We start from the raw sequence: 26,019 nt of genomic DNA on the forward strand, positions 1-26,019 counted from the left end.
CAACTTTCCTGTCCTCGTGTCTGGGGCTCCTCACCAGCACAGGCAGCCTCCCCAGGGTTAGAACCAATGGGATTTTGTGTTTTTCTGGGTTTCTGCTCACATGCTCAGGGCTCTAGGCACTGATTGGCCACCCCAAGCCTTTCAGGGAGGCATAGCAGGGGCTTACCTAGCACCCTTTACGAGATGGGGGTACCAGATGCAGGGATGAGAAAGTGGTTAGGAGAACTGCTGTAAAGCCCAGCAGGGGGCAGGGATTTGTCTGGAGCAGAATGGGGCCGGGACAAGCCCTGTCCCCTGGGCAGGAGTATGACCTGGACGAGACTGTCCCTGGTGGGTGCTCAGGGAGAGCGGGGGTGTGATCTACAGCGTGTACCTGCTCATACACCCATGCCCACCTGTGCCTGTGTGAGGGGCCAAAATGAAGCAATGCTTGGCTCTGGTCCACAGTGCCTGTTGACTCAGGCTCAGTGTCAGCTGGCCTCAGCGTCCCAGGATTCCCCTCGAGGTGAGGCATGACCACAGAGGCCGAGCTCACACATGGGCCTCAGCTGAAGGGGCCTGGGGCTCCCTGTGGGTCGGCCAGAATGGGACCTGTATCAACCCCTTTACGAACCTCCACCCCCAGGGAGCCTGGAGCCTCTCGTGGTATCAGTGGGAAGTTCATCTGGGAGGGAAGGGATGTCCCAGGACAACTTTAACCCCTGCAGCCCACAGCTGGGGTATGTGGAGGGGATCTTTGGCTTCCACACAAAATTCCTATCTCTCTGCACACAGAATTGGTTCACCATGCCGGTACCTTTGTTTTCTCGCCTTCTGACCTCACTTCTCTGGGCCTTGGCTGCCTCCTCTGTAGATGTGGAAAGATGTGGAAAGCCTTGGCTCCCACAGCTCTGACACAAGGGCAGGGCCTCCCTCCACTTGGGAGCTCTAAGAGCTCTTGGCAGTAGTGGCGGCGGGAAGGAAGGGGCGCAGGCAGAGTCTGGCTTTCATGTTTATTCCAGGCTGTCAAGAGGGAGGTTCCTGATGCAGTGTCACTCCTCTTCGAGCAGTTTTTGCTGAGAAAGGAATAAAAGGTGTAAGGGGGCAGCTGGCAAGAGGGAAGGAGGGTGTGGGGAGGAATCTCTAGGGCTTTCTGGGGCCTCAGGGGGCTGCCTTGAGAGGGCGACGTTCTGGCCTCAGGGACCTTGGGGCTCACTTAGGGGTCTGTGTACTTTGTTGGGGGGGCCAAGCTTTCTTCCGAGGTTTCAGTCTATATGGGCTGCTTTGACCAGGAAGGGGTTTCTCGGGTATGGATGTTGTGGGACGCCCCCCAAGTCCTCCATAATATAGGCTAAGGAGTGCCCATCCTGAGGGGCACTGATGGTGGCAGGTGTGCTGACATGGCAACTAGTGAGGCCCAGCCAACGGACCCACCTTGGCGCCGATGTCGCGGCTCTTGGCCCGCAGCTTGTTGACCTGGGACTCGGCGATGTCTGCCCGCTCCTCGGCCTCATCCAGCTCGTGCTGCACCTTGCGGAACTTGGACAGGTTGGTGTTGGCCTGCTCCTCCTGCGGGGGTCCGGGGATGGGGAGGAGGAGGTGAGATGCAGCGGGGTAGGTTGGGGGAGCTGGAAACCCCCAGCCTCCCAGTCTGAGGGATTCCCTGTCTCTGAGTCAGGAGCCCAGCGCTCTCACCCCTCAACTATGTCCCTGCAACAGCCTTGCCAAAGGTCTCCTGTTCCTGGCCTGGCACCTTCCTCAACTTGCCCAGAATCCCGCATAGCCACCCACTGCCTGAGATGAATGACATGCTGCCTGGTCAGTCCCATTCTGAACCGAGCTTCACTTGCACCTGCCCAGCTCTGACTCTGCTGCTCCCAGCTCCCGGGTTTCCTGCACACGTGTGTTCATCAACACCTCACTTTCACACTTTACGGCCTACCCAGAGTCTTCCCCACTGCCCTATGGCCAACTCCTCTCCTGGGCCCAGTTCCACGGCCACCTTCCAGCCTCCAGCACCATGTGGCCCCGTGGCCTGCTTAGCAGCTATACGGTCTTCTGTCAGGTCTACTGGAGTATGGATTATAAGCAGGCTGTAAACATTGACTTTGCTTGCTCAGAGTGCCTGCTCCAGCTCTGAGCACACGGGACGCGTGAAACGTCCAGTCCCCATGCTGGGACTGAGGCCCGTTGATTCTCACACAGGGAGGTGTGTGGAGGGAGAGTGGAGAAAACTATGAACTCACCGCCTCCTCGGCCTGGCGCTTGTAGGCCTTGACCTTCAGCTGCAGCTTGTCCACCAGGTCCTGCAGCCGCAGCAGGTTCTTCTTGTCCTCCTCCGTCTGGGGGTGGATGGATGGGAGAAGCCAATTTGGGGGAGGAGCAAGGACAATCATTGTTCCCTCCCTCAATATGTCATTGTTCTCCCCAGGCCTTAGCTGTCCCTCCATCCCTCCGATGGGCCAGGTCAAAGAGGAGCCTGGGGGATTCCATCTCTGCCTTGACTTGTAGGTCAAAGGGCCAAGGCAAGGTGCTCAGTCTGGATCTAGAAAGCAAAGTGGGCTGTGGCCCTAAAGCTGGAAGTGGGGCAAGGGGCTCCTAACCAAATGGAATTCCTTCATCCAAAAATATGGGGGCATCGGGGCTCCTCCAGTCCCAGCCTGGAGTCCTTGGCCAGTGGTCTGAGAGTGAGCCGAGAGGACAAATGAGGAGCACGGGATGAAGGGGGTACTGTCATAGACCATTCTCACCTATCACATATATACTGTACTGGGCAGATTTGGGCACCAGGATCACTGGCTCTAATGTCACCTGACCATGTCTAGCTCCTCATCATTACACGGGCTAGGGTGCCACTCCCACTTATGTACACAGTTCACCTGCTGTTCTCTCCAGCTGTATCTCTTTCTCAGGCCTCTCATATTCTGCCATCAAACGGACCAATACCTCCTTTCCCTGCCCTTTCTTCCCAGGTACACTGGGAAAATAACAGGTCAAGGGGCAAAAGCTCTGAGTTACAAAGGTGCAGGTCTTAGAACATTTTGGGATCATCTTTATCTAAGGTCCCACAAGTTCCATGGAATATCTGAATCTCTTATTCCGAAAGTGCCATACTATGTCCTTCCCTCTCGGGCTGGCAGAAAGATTCCATGGACGGTGCAAAAGCCTTCATGGTAGCACTTTGGGTTCTTAAAACAAAACAAGAAAACCCAAGGAAATGCTGGTTAAAAGAGATTTCAGGAAGTAGAGGTAGGTTCTCCACTCACCAGAAAAAATCATGGACTCAAGCCAAACAGACCCCAGGGAATGTGCAAGAAAATTAATCTAAAGACAGCGTCTCAAGAAGTAGGTGCCAGGGGATTGAGTGGCGCACCTGGACAGCGGCTGTGCCTGGGGCCCGTGTGGGTTGGGAAGTGAGGCAGGGGAAGCGCTTTCACATCCATTCTTTCCTGCCCCCCAGAGCAGCCCCCATGCCCGCACCTGGTAGGTGAGCTCCTTGATGCGACGCTCACTCTTCCTCATGCCCTTGATCGACTCCGCGTTGCGCTTCTGCTCGGCCTCCAGCTCGTTCTCCAGCTCCCGCACCCGGGCCTCCAGCTTCTGCAGCTGCTTCTTGCCGCCCTTGAGGGCGATCTGCTCAGCCTCATCCAGCCGGTGCTGCAGGTCCTTGATGGTCTGCTCCATGTTCTTCTTCATGCGCTCCAGGTGGGCGCTGGTGTCCTGCTCCTTCTTCAGCTCCTCGGCCATCATGGCAGCCTGGGGGCAGGAGGGAGGTCTAGAAGAACAGGGCCCAGGGCCCCTGGTCCCTCCAGGATCGCCGTCTGCCCAGCCTGGCGTTTGTTTCCCGAGGCCCGCCCACCCGTGCAGCTGTAGGAGTCGGCTTGTCATGGCACGGTGGCCTGGCCAGGACCCAGGGCCCTCGTTCCTGTCTTTAGTGGGGGGCAGGCGGGGAGCAGTCACTCACATCGGTGATGGCCTTCTTGGCCTTCTCCTCGGCGTTCCTGCACTCCTGCACTGCCTCTTCTACTTCCGACTGGAGATGGGTCAGGTCTGACTCCATCTTTTTCTTTTGGTTGATGAGACTGGTGTTCTAGATATAGGTAGAGGAAATGATCAATATATACTTTGTTACTAGATTCTACACCTTTAGCTGCAGAAAATTTAAACTAGTCATTTTTTATTTTTTATTATTTACTTTTAAAGATTTATTTGTTTATTTGAGAGAGAGGCTATGGGCATGAGTGGGAGGGGAAGAGGGAGAAAGAGAGAGAATCCCAAGCAGACTCTATGCTGAACACAGAGCCTGACGTGAGGCTCGATCCCAGGACCCCAAGATCATGATCTGAGCCAAAACCAAGAGTTGGAGGCTTAATGGACTGTGCCACCTAGGTGCCCCAAAAAACTAGTTCCTTTTTTTTTTAAGTCTTGCTTTTGTTTATTCCTTGTGAATTTGTTGTATCTTTGTTATTGTATATCCCAGGTTTTGTATCTGTTTTTCCTTTTCCTATGAAAGCAGATATGTTCTAGATGTTATATCTAAAATTACTCAGCTTTGAAGAAAGACTTCAAACCAGGAAGGGCCTACGGTTCTACTTCTGACATCTTTAGTGACGTGTCTCTTCAGGAGCATGAAAACATTCCAAGGAAAGTGGGAAAACTTTTTTTACCAGGACAATATCCTAGAAATGATTGTAGTTACAGAAAGAATATAGTGGAGTAAGGAAGAGGGGAGGCGGTCAGTGCATGATGTCATTCCCACATGTACTAGATTACAGAGAAAAGTCCTGCCAGAAGATGGGCCCTGCCAGAAGATGGACACAAAAACTCATGGCAGAGCACAGTTGGAGACAGGGTGTGTGGGATTGTGGAATGATGGTGCTCCCTTGAGAATTTGGTTTGCGTATGGATGCATTCGTGCTTCTTTAAACTCCCCAGATCTCCTCTTTACAGAGCAAGCTGGAGGCTGTCCTCTAGATCAGGGATGCCAGATTACAGCAAGCATGGCACGACTCCCATACTTGTGACTTGGGTGGACATCACCAACCAATCATGACATCATTAGCTTTGAAGTGTATGCCCCCTTCTCAAGGTAGTGTTTCCAACAGTCCCCACCAGCAGAGGAGAGATGGCCCAGGAAACCAAGTGATTTGCCATCCCAGTTGGACACGCTCACTCAGGGCATCTGGTTCAGAACTTCTGTAAATGGGCTGGGCTCTGCCCCTTGGGGACATCTCCGTGGGGTCCCGACCGCCTCACCTGGGAGTGCAGCAGCTGCACCCGCTCGCTGGTCTCGATGAGCTCCTGCTCCGCCAGCTTCCGAGAGCGCTCGGTCTGCTCCACCACGGCCCGCAGCTCCTCCAGCTCAGCCTGCAGCAGGTTGTTACGCCGCTCCACGATGGCGATGTTTTCCTTCAGGTCGTCGTTGGCGTGGAGCGCGTCGTCCAGCTGGATCTGGGTGTCCTGGGGTGGGGTGGGGGGACACATGTTGGAGACCTGCACCCATCCCATCAGGGCTTCCTAGTCATGGTCTGACACACCCTATGTCAGGTTCACAAACCTTCTCTGTCAAGTGTAGTGCCAGGGCCACGGCCCCTCCTCTGTTGTCTAGGTCAGGAGGCTGGGCTGGCCCAGGACATGCTTAGGGTCTGATTGGTTCTCTTTCATCAAGCCTCCAAGCCCAGGAGGTAAGTGGCTCCCCCTTTCTCATGTGTGTTAGCCCAGGGCCCTCACCAGACCTGCAGGCAGCTCCCTTCAGGGAGTCCCCCACTCTGTTACCTTCAGATGGGCTTGGGCAATCTTCAGGTGCTTCTGGGCCTCGGAGGCTGTCCTGTTGGCCTGGCTGAGCTGGATCTCCATCTCGTTGAGGTCGCCCTCCATCTTCTTTTTGACCCGCAGGGCCTCGTTGCGGCTGCGCGTCTCGGCGTCCAGGGACGTCTGCAGCGAGTCCACGACGCGCAGGTGGTTGCGCTTGGCCTGCTCCATCTCCTCGTCCTTCTCCGCCAGCTTCCGCTCGATCTCCGCCTTGATCTGGTTGAACTCCAGCTGTGCCCGCAGGATCTTGCCCTCTTCATGCTCCAGGGAGGCCTGGCAGAGGGTGGGGTGAGAGGGTTGGAAGTGGATGGTCAGGGCACGGGGCGAGGATGGGAGGGAGGTCAAGGAGGTGCTGGGTATTGGCCAGGACTGTGGCTTGGAGAGGAAAACATGGGGAAAGACACGGGAGGTGGGACCTGCATCCCAGGATGGCCCGGGCTTCCTCCGTCAAGGAAAGGCCTTGGACGTCACCAGTGCCAGTTGCCCTCTAGGACTAACACCACACCATCCTGACCTTCTAAGTTTGATAGGAAAGGGGGAGGTTTTCATAACCACACACTCCAAACTTCATTTTTGTTTCCTGGGTCACTTACCTTTCAGTGAATAAAAGCTAGATGCCCGCAAACTCAGGGCCCTCTCTAGGTTCTCTAAAAACGAACAGTAGCAATAGCAAATTGGGCGGGGGGACACACGCATGTTGGAGACATGTATTAAATTTTTAAGTTTGTGACCTCATTTAATCTTCATAACAATTATGCATAAAATCTTATTGGGTATGCACCATTAGTTCCATCAAAAATAAGAAAACTGGGGCGCCTGGGTGGCTCAGTGGATTAGGCCGCTGCCTTCGGCTCGGGTCGTGATCTCAGGGTCCTGGGATCGAGCCCCGCGTCGGGCTCTCTGCTCGGTGGGGAGCCTGCTTCCTCCTTTCTCTCTGCCTGCCTCTCTGCCTGCTTGTGATCTCTCTCTGCCAAATAAATAAATAAAATCTTAAAAAAATTTTTAAAAATAAGAAAACTAAGGTACAGAGGGGTTAAGAAACTTGCCCAGTAACACAGCAGAGGTCCTGAAGCCAAGTTCCAAACTCAGACCTGCCTGATTCTGAAGCCCACACTCCCACCTACTGTCTGAGGGGTTATGATGATGACCATATTTCAACTTTATAAACACGGTAGGTTTATAACCTTTCGGCCCATGATCACACGGTGATGTTTTCCCTGGTGGAGACCTTGGCTTTAGAGGCAGTCATGGTATTGGGCTAGTGGGCAGACCGAGAGAAAGGAGCTAATAAATTTTGTCTGGGGGTGAGTATCACCTGCTGGTGAAGAAGAATGGGGAGTCAGAGACAAGAAGGGGTGGGTAGGAGTGGGCATGAAGTAGGGGTGAGGCAGGGCCAGGCTCACCTCAGCCTCCTCCAGGGCCGACTGCAGCTCTAGCTTCTCAGCCTCCAGCTGCTTGCGGACCTTCTCCAGTTCGTGAGCATTCTTCCCTCCTTCTCCCAGCTGCTCCGTCAGGTCCGAGATCTCCTCTGGGGGAGGGGCCAGGCCGCTCAGCTGGGGGCTGCCATGATCCCCCGATGGGGGACACCCCTCTTAGAGCCCATAGGTGGCGCCACACAAGGAGGCTCTCCCCAGCCCCTCCCCGGCCTCTCCGGCCCCAGCGCACCCTGGAGGTTCTTGTTCTCCCGCTTGAAGGTCTCCAGATGCTCCAGGGACTCCTCGTAGGCGTTCTTGAGCTTGAAGAGCTCTGTGCTGAGGGAGCGCGCCTCCTTCTGTGAGGACTCCAGCTCGGACTGGGACTCCTCATACTTCTGCTTCCACTCGGCCAGGATCTATGGGGACCCAGTTCACTGCATAGCCCTTAGCCCCAGCAACCCCCCCACTGCCCCCGGTCCTCCAGGGCCTGCCCAGGCCCCTCCACAGGGCTCAGCCTCCTCCCCAGGCCCCCCTGCCCCGGTCCCCCAGGAGGAGGTCCCTGGCCCTGGTCGAGCCCCCCAGCCCGGGCCCACCTTGTCGAAGTTCCTCTGCTTCTTGTCCAGGGCCGCGGCGGCTGCGTTGGAGCGCTCCACGTCCACCATCAGGTCCTCGATCTCATTCTGCAGCCGGTGCTTGGTCTTCTCCAGTGAAGAGCACTTGGCGTTGACGGCCTCCACGGCCTCCTCAGCGTCCTGCAGCCTCTGGGCCAGCTTCTTCCTGCCCCGGGCAGTGAGCGTGTGTGTGTGACTCTACCTGGGAACAGTGGGCCCCGGGAACCCCCTCCTCCCTGGACCAGGGTGACCCCATCCTCCCTTCACCACAGCTCCTTGGGACCCTGAGCAGCCCTCAGACCCCGGGCCCCCAGCCTTGAGGGACCCCAGCCTGCAGGTCGGAGGAGCAGAGTGTCCTCCCTCTGTGTAGCGGCATCTTCGTGGCAGCCTCCTCCCCTCCCCATGCCAGGCTGATCGATGGAAGCTCCTCTGACCAACAAGCTTTTGCTCGTCTTATACGTGAGCATCAGGTATAACCCGAGCCAAAAGCTCATGCGTCACAGGAAGTGAGTCCGGGCCAGCCAGGTTCACTCAGAGGCCAGGATCCAGGCTCCCTTTCAAGCATCTCTATTACCACTCCCCTTCCCGCCACTTCTCCCACCCTCCTCAGATCTCCTTCCCGTGTCCATTCTGCCTGTCTGCCCCTGCCCGCCCTGCTGTCCTCTTGCTCCCTCTTCCTTTAGAATCAGGGTGGTGAGGCCCAGGACTCACTTGGCCTCCTCGAGCTCCTCAGTCCTCTGGATGGCATCTGTCTCATACTTGGTCCTCCACTGTGCCACCTCTGAGTTGGCCTTGGACAGGATGCGCTGCAGCTCGGCCTTGGCCTCAGTCTCCTCCTCATACTGCTCACGCAGCAGGTCACAGTCATGCCGGGCAGACTGGAGTGCGTGGGCCAGTGCATTCTTCGCCTGCGGAGGGGCAGCACCGGGAAGAGAGCTTATCTTCCAGGAAGGTGGGAGGGAATGTGCCCCCCACCCCTGATCATTCTCTAGATCCTTTTCATATCCATGAACTTCGAACAAGCCCAGCCTCACTCGTTCAGGGTGAAGGCTGGTGTGGAAATCTCAGCATCTCAGAGCAGCTTTCCAGCTTGCCCACCCCACCCCTTGCACATAAGGAAATGGCAGTCAATGATGTTCACGTGTGGCTTAGCTGGAGCGTAGAGGAACCTAGCCCTGCGGGGTGGGGGTATAGGGGCTTTCCGCCAGAGAGAGAGGCTTCTCTCCAGCCTCCGAGCTCCATTCATGGTGTTGATGTAATTTAACTACCCAGGGCTGCCATCAGGCCTGTCCCACTGTCCTGTAGCTGGGCCTCACCTTGCCCTCCTCCTCCAGCTGCCTCTTGAGGTCCTCTAGTTGCTGGGTGTAGGAGAGCTTGCCTCGAGTCATCTGGGAGATCATTGCCTCCTTCTCATCCAGCTGCCGGGACAGCTCACCTGGTGGTGGGAACAAGAGAGAGTCTGTGGCCTGTGGAGGGGGCAAGTGGTGCCTGACCCTGAAGCAGGCACAGGGCCGGTTAGGGGCACCCACCATTCTCTGTCTGCAGCTTGGCTCGCTGGGTGGTGAGGTCATTGAGGGAGCGTTGGGTCTCTTCCAGCTTTGCTCGGTACTCATTGGCCTGGTCCTCCAGGGTCCGGGACATCTTCTCCAGGTTTGCCTTCAGGCAGTAAAGGACAACTTGTCATGGAGAAGGAGCTGGGTGGACCAGAGAAAGGAGGGGAGGACCAAGGTGGGGAAGCACAGGGCACAAAGGCGTGAAACAGAGAGCTGCTGGAGAGCTCAGTCTGAAGGGGGTGCATGAATTAAAGGAGGGAGGGTGAGGAGCTGTGGGGGGAGGCAGGGAGGGCAAGGGAGAGAGTGAGACAGAGAGCAAGGGGTGACGAAGGAGTGACAATGAGAAGACAGGGCAGAGAGAGTGGAAGAAAGGCTGCTGTGGGGGGAAGGGGGATAGGACGGTGAGCAGGCCGCCCACCTTGGCCTTGATGATCTGCTCCATGTTGGAGGTGACGTCGTCCAGCTCCAGCTTGAACTCGCTCTTCTCCTTCTCCAGCTTCTGCTTCACACGCTGCAGGTTGTCGATCTGCTCGCTCAGCTCTGCCACGCTGTCCGCGTGCTTCTTGCGCAGGGCCGCGGCCGTGGCCTCGTGCTGCAGCGTGGCCTCCTCCAGGTCCCGCCTCATCTTCTGGAACTCGGCCTCGCGCTTCTTGTTCATCTCGATCTGCACGGATGTGGCCCCACCGGCCTCCTCCAGCCGCTCGCTGATCTCCTCCAGCTCCCGGGACAGGTCTGAGCGCAGCTTCTCCACCTTGGCCCTGGCCGTGCGCTCGGCCTCCAGCTCCTCCTCCAGCTCCTCGATACGAGCCTGGTCCAGGACACAGAGGGCTCAGACCTACTGCCTGGAGCCCTCCCTCGGAGCGCCCACCCCACAGCTCTAGAACATTCAGGTCCCTCTAGGGCAATGGTTCTTAACTAGGGAAAGCTTTGTACTGCAGAGTGTAGTTGGTGATGTCTGTAAACACGTTTGCTTGCCATGACTTACCATCTAGTGGGTAGAGACAGGGGGTGCTGCTAGACATTTCTGTAACGCATAGACCATCAGTAACAATTTGGTCAAAGCTGAACTCTCAAGGCATCTAGGCTCAGTCTGAGAATCTGCAGCTCTGAATCCTAAGAATCTATGTTTGGATGGGGATTCTGAGATCCTATGAGATCCTGAATCTCAAAGATTCCACAGATTCATTAGGCTCTGCTCTACTAGACATAAGGCAGGAAAGCCTGCACTTGTATCCTACAAATATTTGCAACAATATACCTTAAGACAATCAAAATTTTTGTAATCTTCCAAGTTAACCACAGTCCCGTCAATCATATTCTTGACTCTCCAGGGTTTGCCTTATTTATACCTGGGCTCGGTTCCTCCTTGACTGTTCCCTTCCAGGCCAGGTGAGTGCTAGCGGGTTTCCCTTATCATCATCATGCCTTTAACTCATTCTTTGGCCTTAGCCCTGGCCTTGACTAAACTGGGAGAATGTCCCATTTGTCATTTTGATCTGTTCCCTGACCAGCCTGGAGCAAAGGGGGAGCATTGATCAGTGGGATCCTTGCATCGGTGGTTGTGGACAGTATTAACAGGATGCTCATGGGTGGGTCCTGGGAGCAGGAGAGAGCCTCTCCTTGGGCGCCCCTGCTCCTGAGATGAGGGAGGTGGGACTGTGTGCAAGAGCCTGGGCAGGAAGAAGGAGGAGCCACAGTCCATTGCCAAGACCTGGTGAGGATAATAGCACTGTTGTTCTGGGTCTAGGAGCCAAAGAGTTTGCCTCAACCCAGACAGAAGAAGAACCTGGAGAATGTCCTCATAATCTAGCTAAAACCCACGAGGCAGGGCATAGCTCAGCAAGATATCCTTTTTAGTAGGCTTGTTTGCCTCCCTCAAAGAGCCCGGCTAAAATAAGACATCATTGCTTTAATGGGGGAAGACCGGTGTTCCCCAATGCTAGATGAGGGCTGGTGGGGTCTCCAAGGCTGTCTGGAGCTCTAGATACTGTCTAGAACCCTAAGCAGTTCCTGTATCTTCAGCTACCTCACCACTGAGCTCGCCATTGGCTGCACCAGGAAGAACTTCACCTGATTCTCCTTCAGTTTCTTCTGCAGCTGAAGGGCCAGTGCCTGCTCGTCTTCAATCTTACTGTTCTGCTGATTAATGTCAAATTCTTTCCTGGAGAAGAAGTGGGGGATGGGTGACAGGTGGTCTTCCTTCCTCTGTACTCATTCTCTTCTCTTGCCAGGGCATGCCAGGACTAGCCCCCTCCCTGCTGGCCCAAGGGGTGAATGCAGGAGCGCCATTTGACCTCCTCATTCACACTGTGCCCAGGACAGTTATGGCCAGTGGGGCTGCAGCACCCTGTGCTCTAACTCTCAGGCCAGACATCTCCACTAGCCCTTCCTGGCCAGCTCAGGCTCCTACTTCTTGATCTTTTCTTCAAGCTGCAGCTTGTCATTTTCCAGGTCCATGATGCTCTCCTGGGTCAGCTTCAGGTCACCCTCCAGCTTTCGCTTTGCTCGCTCCAGGTCCATACGGACCTTCTTCTCCTGCTCCAGGGATCCCTCCAGCTGATGGGAAGAAGATAATAAATGAGGCCTAGAAAACCTGAGATCCACAGTGTATGCTCCTCTGCTCCCTTCTAAACTCAAAGTCCGGGAGATTGGAGGGCAAACCAGCAGAGAAACCCCTGCAAGCACAAAAAATTCTGAGCCCCAGTCTAGTGAGGAACTGCAAGGAACAAAGAGCCCCCAGGGGTGATAGAAGTTGGTTTAGGTATCATAGAACACCTTGGCTATTGATGTTGCCAGCAAAATCCTGACCTGGGAGAGACAAGCATGGTTCTTACTACTCACATCATCCACCTGCTGCTCCAGCTTGACCTTAGACTTAGTCAGTGTGTTGACCTTGTCCTCCTCAGCCTGAAGGTCATCTAGGGCCTGCTGGTGGGCCTCTTGCAGAGCCTTCTTCTCCTTGGTCAGCTTGGCGATGATCTCGTCTAGCCCAGCCATCTCCTCTGTCAGGTTCTTCACCTGAGGATCAAGAATCCCATCCCCTTCAGGGTCAGAGGTCATCGGCCTGGAGACATCTATGGGGATGTCCAATGCCAAGGACCAGGTCTAGGAATCCTAAGACCTGGGCTAGAGCAGAAGGAGCTCCCCTCACCTTGTTCTCTGTTGCATGCTTCTCCTTCTCCACCTTGGCCAGCGTCAGCTCCAGGTCATCAATGTCCTTCTTGAGCTCAGAGCACTCATCTTCCAGCTTGCGCTTTTTGGCAGTGAGCTCCGCATTCATCTCCTCCTCGTCCTCCAGCCTCTCGGTCATCTCCTTCACCTTGGCCTCCAGCTGGATCTTGTTCTTGATCAGCTGGTCACAGCGCTCCTCTGCATCATTGAGGTTATCTTGTTCCTGGGAGAAGAGGACAGAGAGGAGACTTAGTGATTAAAGAGAGGAGAGATCCAGCGTCTTAGTTCCTGGGGATGAGATGGGCTATAATCCAGGGGAGGAAAGGAGGGGAATGAAGAGATCGTCATGTGGCCTCACCGCCTGCACTTGGAGCTGGAGGTCATTCTTCTCCTGCAGCAGGGACACCATCTTCTCCTCCACCTCCTTGCGGCGAGCTTCTGACTTCTCCAGTGCCTCTTTGATGCGCCCAAACTCCTCCTTCATGTTGGCCATCTCCTTCTCTGTCTCTGCACTCTTGAGCAGCGGCTTGATCTTGAAGTACAGCTTCATCCAGGGCCAGTTCTTGACCCCCATGAAGGCCCGGATGTTCCACTGGATGACCAGCAGGGCATCCCTGGTAAGGAAACATGGAGGAAGGAAGGGGCACTCTGAAAGGGCACTTCATAAACACAAAGCAGCTGCACTCAGCTCCCAGCCCATCTAAAGCTCATAGGCACCTGAGGGCTGGAGCCCTGTCTTGTTGCCTTGATACACACCCCCACTCCAACATTACCACACTGAACATGGAGTTGCTCAATAAATATTTAATTGAGTAATTCAACAAATGGGCAGTTTATATCTTCCCTACTGGGATGTTAGTAGTAATGAAAGCACCGCTCATAGAGTGTCTACTAAGTTCAGTGTTTCTAATCCCATAAGAACCTCAAATATTTTAAATATATTTTGCATGTAAGAATATCTATAGTATATATGTAAGTCATGAAGCATGAAACAAAATGACTACATATGAACCTGCCAATCCTTCAAACAACAACTAGAGCATTGCCCGTGTTGGCTCTCCCTGTGGAATTTTCCTCGTCCCTTTTCCTGGTCCCCCCACCAGAAGCAGCCACTATCATGAATCTTGTGTTTTTCATTTCCTTACTTTTTCAAAACATCCTCTAACCTTATATGTATGTGTCTTTAAACAACATGTCACTATTTTTTATTATCTCTGAGTTTTATAAAAATTGCATTATACTGTATGTATCCTTCTGTAACTCGCTTTTGTTCACTCAATATGCTTTTGAGGTTCAAACACATTGTACCATGTGGCTGTAAGTCCCTCCTTCGTTGCTTTATAATATTCCACTGAACAACCATACTATTTGCCCATTCCCCTGAGATGGAAACTGGGATCGTTTCCAGATCTTTGCTGTTTTGGTCAATGCTGCTGTGAAGATTCTTTTTCATCCCATGTTGTGCACATGCAGGAGTTTCTGTGGGAATGCACTTAGGAGTGGAACTGGAAGCTATGCAATTGTCCAGATTAAAATTTTTTTGGGGGGGTGGTGATCTCTATACCCAAAATGGGGCTCAAACTCATGATCTTGAGATCAAGAGTTGCATGCTCTATGGACTAAGCCAGTCAGGTGCCCCTGCAATTGTCCATCTTTAAAAGATAATCATAAATTGTTTTTCAGGGAGGTTGTGCTAATTTACCCATAAGCAGTGGGTCAGATTTACTGATTTTTGTCAAGCTCGTGTTTTAAAATGGTATCTCACTTTTTATGGGGAATTTTCTAGAATGTTAGTCACTTGCTCAAGCCAGCTAACAATTGGCGAAGTCAGGGTTTGAACTCAGGTCTTCTGAGTCACACCAGTTAGCACTGCTGGTCTACCTTTTACACCCCTGGGAGAGCTTCCCCCTTTCTGTTGCCTCACCTGCGCTCCACGATCTTCTTGAACTCAATGCGCATGAGCAGGCCCCGGGCTTGTGCCTGGATGCGGGTGATGATGCGGCTCAGCCTCTCGTCCCGCATCTCCTCCAGCAGCCCCAGCAGCCCCGCCTTGAAGAACACCTGTGGGCCAGCATTGGGTGGGCCGGGAGAGGAAAGAGGAGAGGTTGCTTTTAAGCAGTGTAATACCCTAGGAAATAACTCAAGGGAGGAGGCCAATGACAGCTGGAGCTGGGACAGGGGCGCTGGATGGTCCATGGGGAGGGAGAGAAGGCAGTTCAGAGATGGTCCTAAGATGACTGATAAAAGGGAAGGAGTTGTGAGGTGGGGACCCAAAGGACAGGAGAGGTCTCTCTGTAGTCAGCTCGCCTCCTCCCTTCCCTCACCTTGGTGTGGCCAAACTTGTACTGGTTGTGGTCAATGTCCAGGGAGCCCAGCAGCTTCTCTGCCCCTTTCCTGCTGTCAATGAACTGGCCCTCGGGGATGGCTGCTGGGTTCAGGATGCGGTACCTGGAGAGGGTGATGCCCCGAGTCACTCACGTTCTGGACCAGTCTGCTCTGCCCACAGCACTCAGATCCACCTGTGGACTTGCTTCCTCACCAAGTCTGCCCAGGCTCCCCCTGCTCCCTGAGCTCTGGGGAGCCCCTGTACCCACCTCTGCCGGAAGTCCCCGTAGAGGATGCGGTTGGGGAAGCCCTTCCTGCAGATGCGGATGCCCTCCAGCACACCGTTGCAGCGAAGCTGGTGCATGACCAGGGGGTTGTCCATCACCCCTGCAGCAGGAGAGGAGAAGGTGTTGGCCTCAGGATAAGTGATGCCAAGTGACCTCCCCAGACTAGACCCTTGCACATGGCTCACCTGGAGCCTTCCGTTCATTGGGGATGATGCAGCGCACAAAGTGAGGGTGGGTGGTCCTCAGGTTGGTCATGAGCTTATTCAGATTCTCCTGGGGGTGGATGAGAGTGGGGAGTCAGGAGCCACAGGGACCATCTTTTTGGGCCCTGGGCCCCTGACAGCCTGTCTCCAGAATTCTCCAGGGGACCAAGAGTTGACACGTCATTTATGATGTGAATTCAGGATTCTATAGAATTTACATGCCTAAAATGACCACATAGCTCTAGCTTCTTTCCTCCCCAGACTCAGACAATCAGATTAGGGTAACACAGCCAAAGGACTGGACCTGTGCACCACGGGCCCCCTGGCATCTCTGAGCCCTTCTTACCCGGTGGAGGGCCGACACTGTCTGAAAGGATGAGCCCTTTTTCTTGCCTCCTTTGCCTTTTCCGCTGTCCCCTAATAACGAGAGAAGGGACGAGGAGTCAGGGTTTGAAAGCGGAGGAATGCTCGGGCAGGGTCAGGGCACTGCCTCTCGATAGCCGTGTGACTTCACAAAATGACTCTCCAGGTCTCAGTTTTTCCACGAGGAGAACAGTGACTGCCTCTAAAAACTGGGACAGAGATTAGATATGCTTGCTTGCCACACCGTGGGTGCTGAAATAGTATGAGTGCTCCTCTCCCACCTTCTTCTTCGAACCCCACCCTTCATGCTTGCATCTCTCTGAGGTCAGCCTTCCTTCTTGTAGTTCTTCCTCCTCCTCCCAAGCCACACCCTTGCTCTTCCTTCTCTGAAGCGGACGCTCACCTGTGCTCCCAGGTGTTCGGTGATCCTCTCAAGGTTTACCGAGAACTCCTGCAGGCACAGCTCTACGCTGGACCTGGCACAGCCATGCATGCCCACCCTCGCTCACTTCCAGTGTTCAGCCTTGAGGAGACTAGACATGTATACCAAGACCCATAATACAGAATGGAAAATGACCCTTTCACAGACCAGCTGCAGAATGACTGCTGCGAGATCTCCTGACCCCCATCCCATGACTCACTGGATCCCTTCTGCTGCTAGAATCCTGTGCTTTGAAGCCGAGGGCCCCTGGTCCCTGGCAACTCCGGAATTGCTCTGGCCCAGGGCAGGGGCTGCCCTCTTACCGACATCAGCAGAAGCGTAGGAGGAGAAGAGGGTGGCCATGAGCTTGAGGGAGGACTTCTGGTACAAGCCCACCACCGTCTCGTTGAGTGGGTCTTTGTTCTTCTCCAGCCAGCCCAGGATGTTGTAGTCCACGGTGCCGGCATAGTGGACCAGGGAGAAGTGGGCTTCCTGCTTCCCCTTGACATTGCGTGGCTTCTGGAAATTGTTGGACTTGCCCAGGTGGTTGTCATACAGCTTGGCCTTGAAGGTCATGTCAGTGGCCTTGGGGAACATGCACTCCTCCTCCAGGATGGACATGATGCCCATGGGCTGAGAGCAGGGGGGAGTAGAGAGAGCATCACTGTGTGCACTCCTGGGTTTCCAGAGTCCCATACCTTGCCAGTGGAAAAGCCACAGCCCAGTAGATCTGACAGGCCACAGAGTGTCTGTGCTAGCACCTCTTGTCCCAATAGAGGATGCTCATATTCCTGGAATTAACCTAAATCCAACTCTATTCAAATCTGGCCTATAACCCCTTTCTGCCTCAGTGGACCTAGTGAAGAGCCCTATGCTCCCAGCCATCCTGCCAGGTCCCCAAGGCCTTGCAACAAGCCCCTTCTTCTTGGAAGGCTCCTTGCCCCAGGGACAGGTGTATTTCCGAGGTGCCAGACTCTGCCTAGATGAAGGGTAACAGTTCTTCAAAGGATGGTTAGAGGGATCCATGTTCTGCAAAACATCCTGCTCTTGAGAGAGTATGATGGTTCTTGACTTTCCTTGGGGCAGGAATCCTAATGAGAATCTGATTAAACTAAAGATGTTTCCCTGGAAAAATGCATGTAAACGTGTGTGTGTGTGTGTGTGTGTGCGCGCGCGCGTGTGCGTGCACGTGCATACACACACACACACACACACACACACACACTTTTCCATATACTTTCAGGGGATTCTGAGACCTCTGGAAGAACAGCACCTTGGATAACCACCCAGAGTTTCTGGGAAGCTCTGGTTTTCTGAAGGGCACTGGCTGGCTGGGTGAGGGAAGATGTTCTGGGCTCTGGTCTGTATCAGCAAAAGCACACTGAGAACAAGCCAGCACTGGGAACCTCACACTAGCTCCGTTCTTGTCTCCTCTGAATCTATGGACAAGAGGGGCTGAAGACCCTCAGCTATCAGAAAGAGGTTGGGAAGTCAAGTGTCAGATCCAAAGATTCTAAGGTCAGCCTGGGATCTTTCCATAGATGATGCTTCTCATGGGCTGTCAGAGGGGCAGGTTCTCCCTCTCCTCACTACGTCCCCTTCTTAAGACTTTGGGAGGTGACCACCATACGGGAAAAGGTCTCAGGTCCTGGGGAGAGGAGAAAGGAGCTCATCCCATGTATGCCCATGACTTCACGGTGGGCAGGAACTGGGTCTGAGAGAGGCTGGGGATTCTGGGGACTTCAGTTTCTTGGCTGTAGAAGGGATAGCACTGCCACTCTGTCTGGAATGCCAGGGGACGGGGACACAGACAGTGGGGGAGGCAGCACCTTCTCAATGAGGTCGATGCAGGCCTGCAGGTCCATGCCAAAGTCAATGAACTCCCACTCGATGCCCTCCTTCTTGTACTCCTCCTGCTCCAGCACGAACATGTGGTGGTTGAAGAATTGCTGCAGCTTCTCGTTGGTGAAGTTGATGCACAGTTGCTCGAAGCTGTTGAACTGTGGGTGGGGGGTGGGGGCTGAGTGGGTCAGGCCCACAGGAGTCTGAGCAGCCCATGTGGTTCGCCCTGGCCGGCGCCCAAGCCCAGACAGGGGTGTGGCCGGGACCCTGTCCTGTCAGTCGGGGGAGGGGTACTCCCTTGGAAGACAGGACGAGGCATCTGTCACCGCCGAGCCCCGCAGCCTTTCCCGAGACTGGCCGTGATGGTCACAGGTGAGAACGAGTGAGTCACCCTCCCCCTCCCGCCCCCTCCGCCGTGCATGTGTGCCTAGGCTCCCCCACTCACGTCGAAGATCTCGAAGCCGGCGATGTCCAGGACCCCTATGAAGTACTGGCGTGGCTGCTTGGTCTCCAGGGTGGCGTTGATTCTCGTCACCATCCAGTTGAACATCTTCTCGTACACGGCCTTGGCCAGGGCCCCAATGGAGTAGTACACCTGCTGGACGCTCTGCCCCTTGGTGACGTACTCGTTGCCCACTTTCACCCGAGGGTGGCACAGTCCCTTGAGCAGGTCGGCTGAGTTCAGCCCCATGAGGTAGGCGGACTTGTCGGCATCTGGAGGAGAAGGAAAGAAGTCAGCAAGCGCTTTCGGCAGACCCTACTTCCCTGCTCTGGGCAGGGCCAGAGACCTTCTGAAGCATTGGTCCAGCAGCCCTCACTAAAGAGTTGCATATCCAGGCCTGGAAGGGCACCAAGCTTGCCAGGGGGCACGTAGTCACCAACATGCAGAGTCCGGCTGGCGCCCAAGCCTCCTCCTCCTCTGTCCAGAACCTCCCACCACCCAGCAGTTCCTGCCACCTCTGTCTATAATGTCTGCTTGGTGCCCCCGGTCTGGGCCATCGAATAGCACTGCTGTGAGCACCTTCTCATGTATCTAGGGCACAGACTCTGGCTGACAGAGATGGGCCCTGCTCCCTGCCTCCTTTGCTCCCATCCCCGGATCTGATCCAGGACCGGGCCTGTTCCACTCTGGATCCATGCAGTGACCAACTTGATATCAAGGTTCCTAACAGCAAGGCCCTCCCCACCCCCACCCCAGCTCTCCACCTGTGCCATCCAACATATGATCTCTATTTAGAAGAAATGTATTTGATTCAAATTCAAGAGTTTTGTGATAGCTGATGACTTGCTCTCATGAAAGCCAGGCTTGGCATTTTGATCTGGAGAGATACAGAGAAGGGGTCCTTCCTTGAAGGTAGGCTAAGGGGAAGGTTCTTGGGCATTTGGCCCCGTTCACACCTTGACATCTCCTTCTCAAAGAATTCCTACAATGGCCCCAGAGTGAGCTAGGAAGGACTGTTGTTCCATTTCACTGAGGAGGAAACTGAGGCCCAGTGAGGTATGCAACATGTTAATGGCAAGCTATATCCTGACTCCTGGCCCTTACCTCCCAAACTGTACATGGCACGGGGCCTGAAAGGGGCCCATCCAAGGGCTGGGCAACCTCCATATACACACTAATGGCCAGGATGTGCAGAGCTCAGAATCTGTGCTTTTCTGAGCTTGGCTGAGTCTTGAGCCTAGGAGGAGACATCCCAACTCACTTCTGGTCAGTGCAGCTGGGGTTGAAGAGTTGGCAGGATTGTGGGGGGCCTCCCTGCCTGCCCATCTCTCATATATCCTTGTCCCTCCCTGGCTCTCACCCCATCCATCTACCCCACAGGCCTCAGGTCCCCAGGAACCAGCTAGTCTGGGGACAGTGGTTGAGCTCTGACTAGGCCCTAATGAGGAGAAAGCCTGGAGGTCGGGCTGGATGGTGGTGGGGCCCTGCCCCTGGGACGAGGTACTGCTCTCTGACCATGTGCTTCTCATACTTCTGGCTTCCTCCCACTTTCTCCATCATGGTCCTAATTACCTTAATAAACTAGGTTGTCAGCCTAGCTCTTCAAGAATTGTTGAATAGCACCACTTTGGGACCCAGCATGTGAGACCCTGCTCCCAGTGGAAGATCTCCTCCTGAAAGGTGAACACCCAGCACCTGCCCCCACCTTCAGTGCCATCTGGCTCAGCCTGCTCTTCCCGCTGCTTCTGCTTGAACTTCATATTCCCGTAGTGCATGATGGCGCCCGTTAGCTTGTAGACTCCAGCTTTCTCCTCGGAAGTAAAGCCCAACACGTCGAAGGCGCTCTAGGACAGAGCAGGAGAGGCGAAGAGGGAGGTTGGGTTGGGTGGTGCAGGAACCCTCGGGAGCTCTCATGTTGCCTCCTCACTCACATCTGTGGCCATGAGCTCCTCGGAGTCATCGATGGAGGCCACAGACACCTCTCCCTGAGACACGAAGGCGTAGTCGTAGGGGTTGTTGGTGACCAGCAGCATGTCTGTCCAGGCAAGGAGCAGGCCAGGGGACAAGGGGACGGGAGAGGGCAAGGGATGGGCAGAGAGGGGTTGGGAGAAGGGCACGGTGGGGTTGGGGCAGGGACAATGGAGGAGAGGAGCAGGAGCAGGGAGAGAGGAGGACAGTCAGCAAGGACCATGCAGAGAATCCAAAAGACATGAAAAAGTAGGCAAGGGATTGGGGAGGGAAAGCAGTGGGAGAATGACACCTGGCAGCAGGGGAGGCACGAAGAGGAGAAGGGGAAAATCAACCAAGAAGAGGAGAAGATATATGACAAAGAAAGAGTGGGGAGAGAGGCAAGAGGAAACCCAGGCAGATCTGAGATGGGGAAGGAAGAGAAGACCTGAGCAGACTAAAGGAGGAGGGAGGGGAATGGGGATAGATGATGAGGAGGAGGACACCCACCCTGCCTGGGGAAGGCAATGGGGGCATTGAGGTATAGACAGGCTCACCCAGCAGCTCTGGCTTCTTGTTGGACAGGATCTGGTAGAAGATGTGGTAGTTCCTCTCAGCCTTCAGCTGGAAGATCACCCGGGACTTCTCCAGGAGATCTGAAGTGAGGAGAAGGGAGGAAGGCAGCAGATAAGGATGGGGAGAGAGTTGATACAGCAAATGGGTGTAGATTAGGGGAGAAAGGCTCTTAGAACAAAATGGAGAGAGCCAGGGGAAGAGGAAAGAAGGTGGAGAGGGAATGTTGAGTTAGGGTGGCACAGCTGGGAGAGAAGGCAGAGGCAGAGGACACAGAAGGGCATGCAAGGCTCCCTGCCATACTCACAGGTCTCTATGTCTGCAGAAGCCAACTTTCCAGTGGCTCCAAAGTGGATCCTGATGAATTTCCCCTGCAGGTGGATGGGACAAAGAGTCAGGGAACTGGCCAGAAGGGACAGAATGGAAATCTTGGGCCTCAACACAACCCAGAAATCCCTAGGTAGTTCTAGGAATGTTAATGACCTCTTTGGTGTCCCAGATTACTATCAGTAAAACAGGGAAAAGTATACCCATCTCCATATTACTAGGTATGTCTGAGCAGAAACAACAACACAGGAATGAACACAGATACAATGCCTCCTGTTTGTTCCTCTGGTATGATCTCATCAATCCTTTCGGTGACCTGCGAGGTAAATATTACTACCTCTGTGTTACAGATAGAGGACCTGGGACTTAGAGAGGTGCAGGGACTTGCTGGGCAGGTAGGAAGTTGGGGAATTGGCTCTAGCACCTGTGCTCCCTCCCCACTTCCAATGTGGAAGAGCGCTGGAAAAAGTAATTTGGAAAATCTAGAATGTGCCCCAGATCAGCTCCATTACTTGGCTATGGAATCACTCTGGTGACTCTGGGTCTCTTTTCTTGAGTTCTCCGATCTCAGGGAGCCGGGCTGGGTCAGGTCAAGAGGGTTTAAGAGTGTGTGTGTGCACACACGCACGCTTGTTGATATCCCAAAGCCCAAATGCAGGATGATCACCTGGGTGTGGTGACTGTTGAAAAAAACGACACCTCCCCCCACCCCGCTTTTCTTGTCCAGGCCAAAAGAAGCCAGTTGGCAGCTGTCAAAGGCACTCACAAAGCGGGAGGAGTTGTCGTTCCGGACGGTCTTGGCGTTGCCAAAGGCCTCCAGGGCAGGGTTGGCCTGGATGATCTGGTCCTCCAGGGTGCCCTGTGAAGGCAGCAGAACCCCGAGGGTTTATCTTCTGTCCACCTCCAGCAGTGGGGAGGGCAGGGGGCTATACCGGTCCCGGGGGATGGGGGTGGGGCTGGATGGATAGCAGGTGGGTCTCTGGCTCCAAAGGGCCATATTCAGACATCAGAGTGTGTGTCTCCTGCCAGGAAGGTCTTGAGCACTGGGCTCAGTGGTGCTGTCCCCACTGTTCCCCAGGGCAAGGCTAGGGGTCATCTGGGTCACTCTGCCCCCAGGTCCCTCTGCTGAGCCTGTGGCTCACCCCGTACCTTGTTTGCACTGGCATTGTCCTTCTTGCCACGGTCACCTATGGCCGCAATGCTGGCAAAGTACTGGATGACACGTTTTGTGTTCACAGTCTTCCCTGCACCGGATTCTCCACTTGAGGCAAGAGGGACCCATCAGAATCCAAGATTTCTGCTGTGCTCCATTCGGAGTTCAGCCCACTGCACCCTCCTCCCTCAGAATCCCAGCCTTCTAAATTCCTCCACCAGGGCCCAGGGCCCTGCAGAATTTGCATATCATTGTAGATCACTCCGACACCCCTCTGAGATCCCAGCTCCCCGCACTCCTTGCAACCAAACCCTTAAACCTTTCCTCCCTTCTGCACCCCCAGGAATCAGCCTGGGTCCCCGCCAAGTCTCTATGTGGGTGGATGGCATTTGCTCACGTGATGAGGATGGACTGGTTCTCCCGATCTGGAAGAGAAAAGAGGAGAGGCAACCTGGTCAGGTCCATGGGTACAGGCCTGGGGGAGCACGGGTCAGGGCTGTCAGACCCACCTGTCAGCATGTACTGATAGGCGTTGTCAGAGATGGAGAAGATGTGGGGCGGTGCCTCGCTCCTCTTCTTGCCCCGGTAGGCGGCCACCACCTCGGCGTTGTACACCGGCAGCCACTTGTAGGGATTGACGGTGACGCAGAAGAGGCCCGAGTAGGTCTGGAGCAGGAGAGGGAACAGGCATGAGGGGCTGGAGGGGGATGCCTGGGTCAGGTGGAGACAGGCAGGGGAGTCCCTGGTCACCCAAACTGGCTCCTCTCTTCCTGCAGTAGGGAGGGGGCAGAGGGGAGCTGGGCCCCCTGGGAGAATCCTGACCCCTCGCCTTGAGAGAGTGGCGCTGGCCTACTTTGTCGTCCACCCAGGGCTGGCTTCCTGCCATGCACACTCACATAGATCATCCAGGCTGCATAGCGCTCCTTGAGGTTGAAGAGCACGGCGGGCTCGTGCAGGAAGGTCAGCATGGCCATGTCCTCAATCTTGTCAAACTTGGGCGGGTTCTGCTGCAACACCTGGTCCTCCTTCACAGTTACAGTCTGGGGAGGGTACACAGACAGGGATGACTGCACTCCCACCTTGACAGTCCTTGCTCGCCAGCCTCACGCACTTACCTCCTCCCAAAACACAGTCCACAACCTCGATCCCCCAACTCTCCTCTGACCAGCACCCAAGCCCTGCCCCATAGCTTCCCCCTAGTGCTTTCCCCAGACGACTTAGTGCTCACTGTGCCTCCCATCCCAGGGTCTCCGTGTCTTGCCGGTGCCCCAGGGCTTGTGCCCATGAGCAGCCCCTTTCTGTCCCTGCCTCGTGCACCTAGCGGCAAACTTGGCGGGGCTGGCAGCTGTCCAATCTGGGCACACAACTTACCCTGACTCCTGGGGGCACTCCTTGTGGGCTTCAGTGGCTCAAGGCAAACCTTGCCCTGCTGGGAAACATCTCTACCACCAACCTACAGTCCCCATTGGTCACCATTAAGGTGGTTCATGTGGCACCAGTCACTTCGCCATGCCCTAACATCTTCAGACCCTGCAGATAGGTATTCTGGTATTGTTTCTGGACAGGGGAGGAAGCTGCAGCTAGAATAATTAAATGATTTACCAGCTTGGTAGACAACCAGCGGCAGAACCGGGACCAGAGTCAAAGCCCCCAGCAGGTTGTGACCTGTTATTGCACACCTCGTTGGGACCCAACATTCAGTCGGCAGGTCTGAAGACAAACGGTGTGAGCCGCTGCTAGTGACCAGCGACGACCCTTACAGCTTGTGAGAGGAAGCAGGTACTATGGACTTCTGAGCACTAGTCACTAACCCCAGGACTGAGCGTTCAGCTCAAGAACTCCTGCTTTTTGTGTTCATCTGGTTCTAAGAGTTTGCTCTTGGTTTGGGTGAGGTGAATTTGGGGGAGCTGTTCTGTGGAGGAAACTGAGGCACAGAGAGGTGGGGATATGCATATAAGAATGAACTTTACTTGACGCTGTGTCTGTGTCTTTTTTATCTCCAGGACCCCACTGAGGCAGACACCAGTGGAGGTACCCCTCACCTCCCGGTCCCAGCATCCTCTCTGGCAAAGAGCACGCACCCCTGTTCCACTGCTCGGGTCCATCTGAGAAACGTCAGAGTTCACTCCCAAGTGCTAGGTTCCTCGAGGGGTCATGTCTGGCACTCCTGCTGGCTTTAGCTCTTCTCCCAAGCCCTCAGCTCCCACAGCAAGTGGCCTCACCCCTGCAGCCCCCCACCAAACCTTCTCTCCCTTTCCCTGGCACTATGCCCCACACACCTTGCCATTCTCTGTCTCAGCAGTGACCTTGCCTCCCTCCCGGGACAAGATCTTGGCCTTCACGAACTCCTCCTTGTCGTCGGGCACGAAGCACTCAGTGCGGATGTCAAAGGGTCTAGTCTGGGCCTCCAGACGTTCCTTCTCTGACTTGCGGAGGTACTGGGCTGCCGCCCCAAAATCGGCCATCTGGGCATCAGTCATTTTGGTGCTTCCCTGAGCCTGAGACAGAAGGGCCAACTGAGACAGTGGCACCTCCTCCCAGTGCTCTGCACCCCCACTCCCGGCCACCCCTCCTCACCACCTGGCCCTCTATTCCGCCCTACCACTGAGGAGACCCTGGCCTGGGTCCCTTCCTCCCCGTGCTTTAGGTTCTCCTTCCTTTGCCCTCTGACCCGACGCAGAAGGAGACTATCTAAGGGTCTGCACGGGCTGGAATTGGCTGGCGTTCTGAGGAAGGGGAGGTTCCGAGCTGCCTAGAGGAGAGACAGGGGGCCCCGGTCCAGCAACCTGGCTCCCACGAGAGGATTGGAGTGGTTCTCACCTGGTTATCTCTTCATGGAGAATCCTGAAGACTCTGGACCGTGGGTGGAACCACAGAGACCCAGGCGGGCAGAGGGAAGACCAGACGAGGAGAGAGAACAGTGGAGAAGGGTCATCAGGGAGAAGTGAGCCAGGAGGATTGACCCAAAGAGCCGGACGAGCAGGACCGACCGAAATGGGGATTTTGGGAGAGAGAAGAGGCAGAGAGCCAGTAAAGAAAGGATGCAGAGTTGGTGAGAGCGCCAGGGGTGGACAGGGAATCAGAGTGGGAGATAGAGAGAGGTGAGAAGATTAGAACACACATGCACGCCGACAGGAGGGATGGGCCAGGGGGACAGACAAAGAAGTACCAGAGTGACAAGTATTGATAAAGACCAGGAGACAACATAAAACCAGACAAAGAGCAGAAAGCTATCCAAGGAGGGAGGAGGATGGAGGGCAGAGCATGGAGGATACAGAAAGTGGGGGACAGCAGAGGCAGGGAAAGAAAGGTAGATCAGAGGAGAAAAGAGTTTTCTGGGTTTTCCTTGGGAACCTCCCCTCTGTCGGTAGGAACTTCCCGGGGTTGGAGCAAGGCAGTTCTAGCAGAACCCTTGGGCCTCAGACCAACCTGCACCCCACTATCGGAGCAGGCGGAGTCCCTCAAGGTGGGGGCTCCGGGGACTGGCCACAGAGTCCACCAAACTCTCTCTTACCTGGTTCAAAGGAGTGTCTGTCTGTCCTAGGGGAGCCATCTCCTTTATATCCTGCTGCTCCCAACCCCTGCCTAAATTTGGA

General features: G+C 54.9%; 1 protein-coding gene across 1 annotated transcript; it reads right to left on the bottom strand.

The window, feature by feature from the left end:
• Positions 1-978: 978 nt before the first annotated feature.
• MYH6 (myosin heavy chain 6) lies at positions 979-25,280 on the bottom strand. The gene is made up of 38 exons (XM_047735720.1): positions 25,244-25,280; positions 24,703-24,921; positions 23,320-23,463; positions 22,933-23,089; positions 22,821-22,848; positions 22,420-22,531; positions 22,037-22,129; positions 21,251-21,314; positions 20,928-21,026; positions 20,355-20,458; positions 20,129-20,267; positions 18,427-18,695; positions 17,969-18,139; positions 16,463-16,772; positions 15,702-15,772; positions 15,338-15,425; positions 15,135-15,252; positions 14,865-14,988; positions 14,465-14,601; positions 12,899-13,154; positions 12,521-12,763; positions 12,211-12,387; positions 11,780-11,925; positions 11,440-11,530; positions 9,788-10,177; positions 9,346-9,472; positions 9,133-9,251; positions 8,528-8,724; positions 7,799-7,982; positions 7,456-7,621; positions 7,194-7,318; positions 5,755-6,063; positions 5,236-5,439; positions 3,944-4,069; positions 3,460-3,735; positions 2,226-2,321; positions 1,414-1,548; positions 979-1,055 (listed from the first exon to the last, which is right to left on the bottom strand). The coding sequence occupies exons 2-38, from the start codon at positions 24,901-24,903 to the stop codon at positions 1,032-1,034; spliced, it is 5,820 nt and encodes a 1,939-aa protein (XP_047591676.1). The 5' UTR covers positions 24,904-24,921; positions 25,244-25,280; the 3' UTR covers positions 979-1,031.
• Positions 25,281-26,019: the final 739 nt, after the last annotated feature.

The sequence above is a fragment of the Lutra lutra genome, chromosome 7, assembly GCF_902655055.1.
Source record: "Lutra lutra chromosome 7, mLutLut1.2, whole genome shotgun sequence".
Taxonomy (NCBI): Eukaryota; Metazoa; Chordata; class Mammalia; order Carnivora; family Mustelidae; genus Lutra; species Lutra lutra.